This window comes from Penaeus japonicus, unplaced genomic scaffold, assembly GCF_977035675.1.
Source record: "Penaeus japonicus unplaced genomic scaffold, GWHDUDI00000001_assembly GWHDUDI00000002, whole genome shotgun sequence".
Lineage (NCBI taxonomy): Eukaryota > Metazoa > Arthropoda > Malacostraca > Decapoda > Penaeidae > Penaeus > Penaeus japonicus.
In genome coordinates this window covers 13,851,530-13,856,529 of record NW_028234404.1, presented here as the reverse complement: position 1 = coordinate 13,856,529, position 5,000 = coordinate 13,851,530, and the positions used below count along the sequence as shown (strand labels likewise).

The 5,000-nt window shown below is 38.0% G+C and overlaps 2 protein-coding genes across 6 annotated transcripts in view; one reads left to right on the top strand and one right to left on the bottom strand.

The window, feature by feature from the left end:
- The window catches only part of LOC122247117 (uncharacterized), a 53,430-nt gene extending 50,704 nt beyond the window's left edge, over positions 1 to 2,726 (bottom strand). For 4 of the 5 annotated variants that reach the window (XM_086547692.1, XM_086547678.1, XM_086547683.1 and 1 more), the window contains exon 1: positions 2,560 to 2,726. In XM_086547692.1, coding sequence (XP_086403818.1) covers positions 2,560 to 2,673 — 114 coding nt within the window. In that variant the 5' untranslated portion in view covers positions 2,674 to 2,726. The remainder of the gene's footprint in view (positions 1 to 2,559) is intronic. The other variant, XM_086547674.1, reaches the window with a different exon arrangement.
- Positions 2,727 to 3,093: 367 nt separating this feature from the next.
- Positions 3,094 to 5,000, top strand: part of Lamtor2 (Late endosomal/lysosomal adaptor, MAPK and MTOR activator 2) — a 10,304-nt gene continuing 8,397 nt past the window's right edge. Inside the window, exon 1 of the mRNA XM_043006143.2 lies at positions 3,094 to 3,302. Within this exon, the coding sequence (XP_042862077.1) occupies positions 3,235 to 3,302 (68 nt within the window). The 5' untranslated portion in view covers positions 3,094 to 3,234. The remainder of the gene's footprint in view (positions 3,303 to 5,000) is intronic.

Sequence of the window (5,000 nt, the reverse complement as noted above, 5' to 3'; positions counted from 1 at the left end):
GTGTGTGTGTGTGTGTGTGTGTGTGCATGAAACGTGATGAGTGTGAAATAGTATTCTGCCTGTTATATTTCCAGCCTTTTATCTCACCCATATCCTCTTTCCACACCATAATCTTATGTAACATGCAGTGTAGTTACCTTATGGTACATAATTTCCATTTACAATAAATATATCTAAATAAACATTTCATAGTGATTTATGACAAATAATGCTCTTTATTGCTACATATCTTTTTTATATGAATGGTTTGTTTTGCACTTCCTCAAGCCACACCCATTATATAGGTGGGTTCCCCTCCCATGCCCCTCTTCTCCCACAGCCTCAGGTTTACATTGCCTCATGGTATATAATTGCCTTATATACTATTTACAAATCAAGTGTGAGGAAACATGTTCTTTTTATTGCTTTATCTATTCATTCCCTGCCCCCTAGCCTGAAATAAACCCTGTCTGGTGTGCTGCACAAGTGACACTGGTGCCCAAGTAGTGGCCAAAAAATGCAAATGTACGTTCTGTTTGGGTTTACCCCTCAATGCTGGATGACACAATGTTCACATAGAGGCTTGGCTGATCTTCCTCCTAGATGATAGGAATCATTATCACTGTTATTATTATCAACATTACTATTACTGTTATCAATATCTTATTGATAACAATGATAATAATAATAATTCAAACTTTTTACTAATACACTCATTAAATGGCATAAATGGGTGAGGTCAACTAGGCCTGGTAATTGATTCCGTGGTGACTTAACTCACATATCAAAATTAAAATGTGTGTTTAATCCACTACTGGCATCAACAGGTCAATCTTCTCTTGATTATCTCAACATTAATTTATCTGCCCCAGATCACTAACATTTAATCATTAATGGCAGATGATATGACATTCACGTCATGACTTTATCTGGCCGTTTCAATGGATGACTGGGCATATAATAGCTGGTTGCCACCTCAACGTACAAACAGCCCAAAGCAATAGGCCTAAGAATTTCAAAATACCTCAGCAAAATGTCCAGGCAGAGGCAGGATTTCATGTCTCCTGATAACAAATATAATCATCAACCAAGATATAAGTGAACTTATGAATTTGAAAGAACACCTAAACCCTCTGTTTAGCAAGGGCTACATGGATTGTGATGTAATCAATCTAAATCACTCTCCTGTAAATTCCAATTCTCTGAAAGGATTGATTGCCAGATCCAAAATTAGGGGTAGCATATACATACAATGAATAAGATGTAACTTATTATCCATTCACCTTTTTTTAAATGTACTGCGACCACAATTTATTTCTTTGTATTCTACCTACTAGAAATCCTAATGCCTTGTTTATATTTTTGAAATTCCGTAATGAATACCACTCCAACTCAAAATACATCATCTAAAAATAATGTAAACCACAAGACTATGCTTGTAATAAAAATTCTAATGAATTCTAAGGCACTTCTTGATATTTCTCCACATTAACCTGCGCAAAGATACAGAAAAATAAATAAACCTGCAATATACCAGGACCAAAACAACACTTGTAAAGAACCAGCCCAAGTTTTATCTTGCTAGCCTTTGCCTAGACATAAAGCACGGTGGTCATACGGATCAACTATTATAAATAGCAGTAACATACCCATTTGCTATACAAGAGCAAATATAATAACATTTCACTAGCAGCATCTGGCTTCCATAACACAGGGAATCCCTGTCTAAGGATTTCAAATTATAGGAGCATATAGTGATGCACAGGTTGTGAAACAATGAGATAAAGTGTTATGATTTATGTTCACTGAAATACACTGACCTACAATAGGTTATTTTGGTATTCAATAACCTACATTTCTTTAATTTAAAAAATAAATGCTCTTGATCTATTAATTACATGTACTGCTTACCTTGCATTATATGGCTGTCCATTACTGTAATAATGCCCTAAAAGCTAACAGCACTGTCTCTTGCCACTTGTTGGCAATCCTTTCAGTCACATACCATTCCATATTAACATTTACAATATCAGACACATGATCATGACAACTGCACCAACCCATTCCTCAAGGTTGCTGATAAACAAACCAAGTACAAAAGGCTTGTGCACTGAGCAACCAATGAGGTTCACCACACCATAGCACCACCCATCCTCACCACACATGCACATATTCAAAAAGCAATTCACCACACACCCACACACACTCACCACACCATTTGCAACACACGCATTCACATTTCCACGCCCTTAGCCACACCCACACACCCACCACTGCATGAGCGTGCTGCCCAATGTTATGGCAAAAAAATCACATGTCTTCAACCCTACTCCATCCCTTTCTGCAGCATGACAGTTGCTGTGGTGACCCCTCACACCGCCACGATATCCAGCATGACATCAATGACATTCTCACCACACAATCCTTGACACTTTAAAGCGGAATGATACAGCTTTTGAGACATTTTCAACGAATTAGAAATAACTTTGACACTGTTTTGGTGCCATCCAGGGATTGTTTTCCCCAATTTCACGAGCGAATAATCACCCCTCTAGGAATGGCGATGGCCTTCACACATACCCCTTTGGTCAGCTCATGGACTTCATTCATAATCTGATCATATTCCATCTTCCCCTCGGCTTCCTTTTGTTGTAATAACGCGATCTTTTCCTGAAATTTTCTTGGGGTCGCCATTTTGCACTGGAGAAATGATGTTTGTTATGTTCCAATAATGTTGTTGTGGACGCGCGCCTCCCGGACAACTAACACTTTAGAAAATCATTAATTTAAATCTTCTCGTGTAAATGTCGCTTGGGGGATATAATTTCTTATATTTGCTTTCCTTTTCTGATAGACAGGATTGATTAAATTGTAAAAGTATTGTATTGCATCTTTATTTGGATTTCATTATTCAGGGTTAATTGCAATGCGTAATTGTTTAAAACCAAGTCCACGATGATCTAAGTATTTCCGCAGTCTGGACATAGGCCAATCTATTCACACAAATACAAAAAATAATGCCTATACAGCGAGTGAATATCACCAAATAGATAAAATGCAAAGGCTTTTGTTATCATCTCAAGGTCAGACTCCCGTTTTCTGTGAGTGCGAGTCAGCTGATCAGTGAGAGTGGTCGTCCAGTCAGTTTCTTCTGCCGTAGAACCTCGTCGCCCACTTCGTCGCTTCGTTTTAAGCTTTACTTGTCTCGGAGGCTTTACATAGCACTTGATTTGGTGACAGGCGAGAGACAGGAACATGTTGAAGCCACGGACCCTTACCCAGATCTTGAGTCAAGCCAACACAGGCGGTGTACAAAGTGCATTGTAAGTGGCAAGCAAAGGGGAGGAACCCGGTCGCGGTGACACTTCAATAACAGACTTTCTTCGCCATTTATCTTTTGAAGATATTGATATATGACAGGCTTAATGGATAGTAATTTGTTTCATGATTTTAATTTATGGATATTTAATTATGACAGGCTCCCTTGATAGAAATAATTTCCTTATATTTATTCTAAGTCTTAAGGATTCTGATTTATCTCAGGACAAGGTAATAGGACTCCTTTTATTGATTAACCTATAACCATAAGGTTTTAAAATCCTGGGAAACAAAAATCTTCGATGAATATTATGTTACATGCTTAGAAGGCACAGGTGGTGGCTTTCAGAACATGATTCTTTCCTTTTCTAACCATATCCATTTATATCTCTGCAACTGATGGCCTTCAATCTTTAGGCCTACTTGGTAACTGCACTGTGTTCTCAGCCTTCATGCTTAGGCCAACAAACCTCCATCACATATATTCTGGAAAGATAAGAGATCAAGTGGTTCCTTATTTCATACTGAAGTTTATCTTTCCAGAAGATTTGTTGGCCTTGACTTGAGCACTGACCAGGAACAGGACAGTGGTAGATGGACAGATGTCTTCTAGACATATATTAATCATATAGATAAACATGCTTGGTTGCCACTGGCCATCTGGTCTACACATTGTCTTCTGACTTATTTGTAATCCAGAAAATGCCAACAAACTTCTTCCAGAGATATTACTCTAGCCAAGGCTAATAAATCTCTTTAATTTGTATACTCCAGCAAAAGCCAATGAACCTCTTCCATAAATATTATAGGGAGGTAGAGCTTTTTGAATAGCCTAGCATTTTCTCATCAAATAAGGAACTGATGCAAGCTTGATCTTGCTATAAAACACCTGGAGGTTTGATAGACTTAGGTAAGCTTTTAGGCCTTTTATCAGATTTTAGTTAGCTCTGAAAGGGTTTGGATAGAATACAAGTCCCATTTTAATCCATTGTGGATGGGGGTAGATTCCCTTGCCCTGTCTCCAGTATAGGTTTTATTTTAGAGCGAGGCAGCTTTAAGCAACATAATTTGAATCTTCCCACTCTCTTTCAGTCATCATTATAAAACTAGAGCTGTTTTTGTGTATTATTTTTTGTGTGTCTTATTGAGTTTAGACACTTATATGTACCATATGACAGGGTCTATCAATGCTGCAATTGACTAAAATTGTAGTATATTATCCATATCAGCTCATTATTTTCTTTAAAGTCAGTGCGATAGACGTATTGCTTTTTTATGGAAGGACAAAAGGCAACTTTATTTTTTCGTATTTTTGTGCTGTCATGAACGAATAAGAAACATATAACTACTTACAATAAAGATAACAAGAAGAGATAGGGAAGAGGAAGGAAACCTGTGCTTGTGACTGACTGTGAGTGCCACAGTAAAAGGCATCCATATTGGCACAGGAGCACATTTTAGACACTGGGTATGGATTGAGTCACCTTCCTCTTCTTGTTCTGCCTGCACATCCTTCATCGGCGGTACTTTAGAGTAAAAGGTCATCAACTTGCTGTGTGCCATCGCTCTATAAAGATAGTGCTTGCTAGAGACCGTGGATAGGTGCCATTCAAGGCTCTCTCTCCTGCTGGTGCTAGAAGAACATGGTGCCATCTAGGTTTTGGATGTTAAATTAGCTTAATATTACTGTTATTACAGTTTTT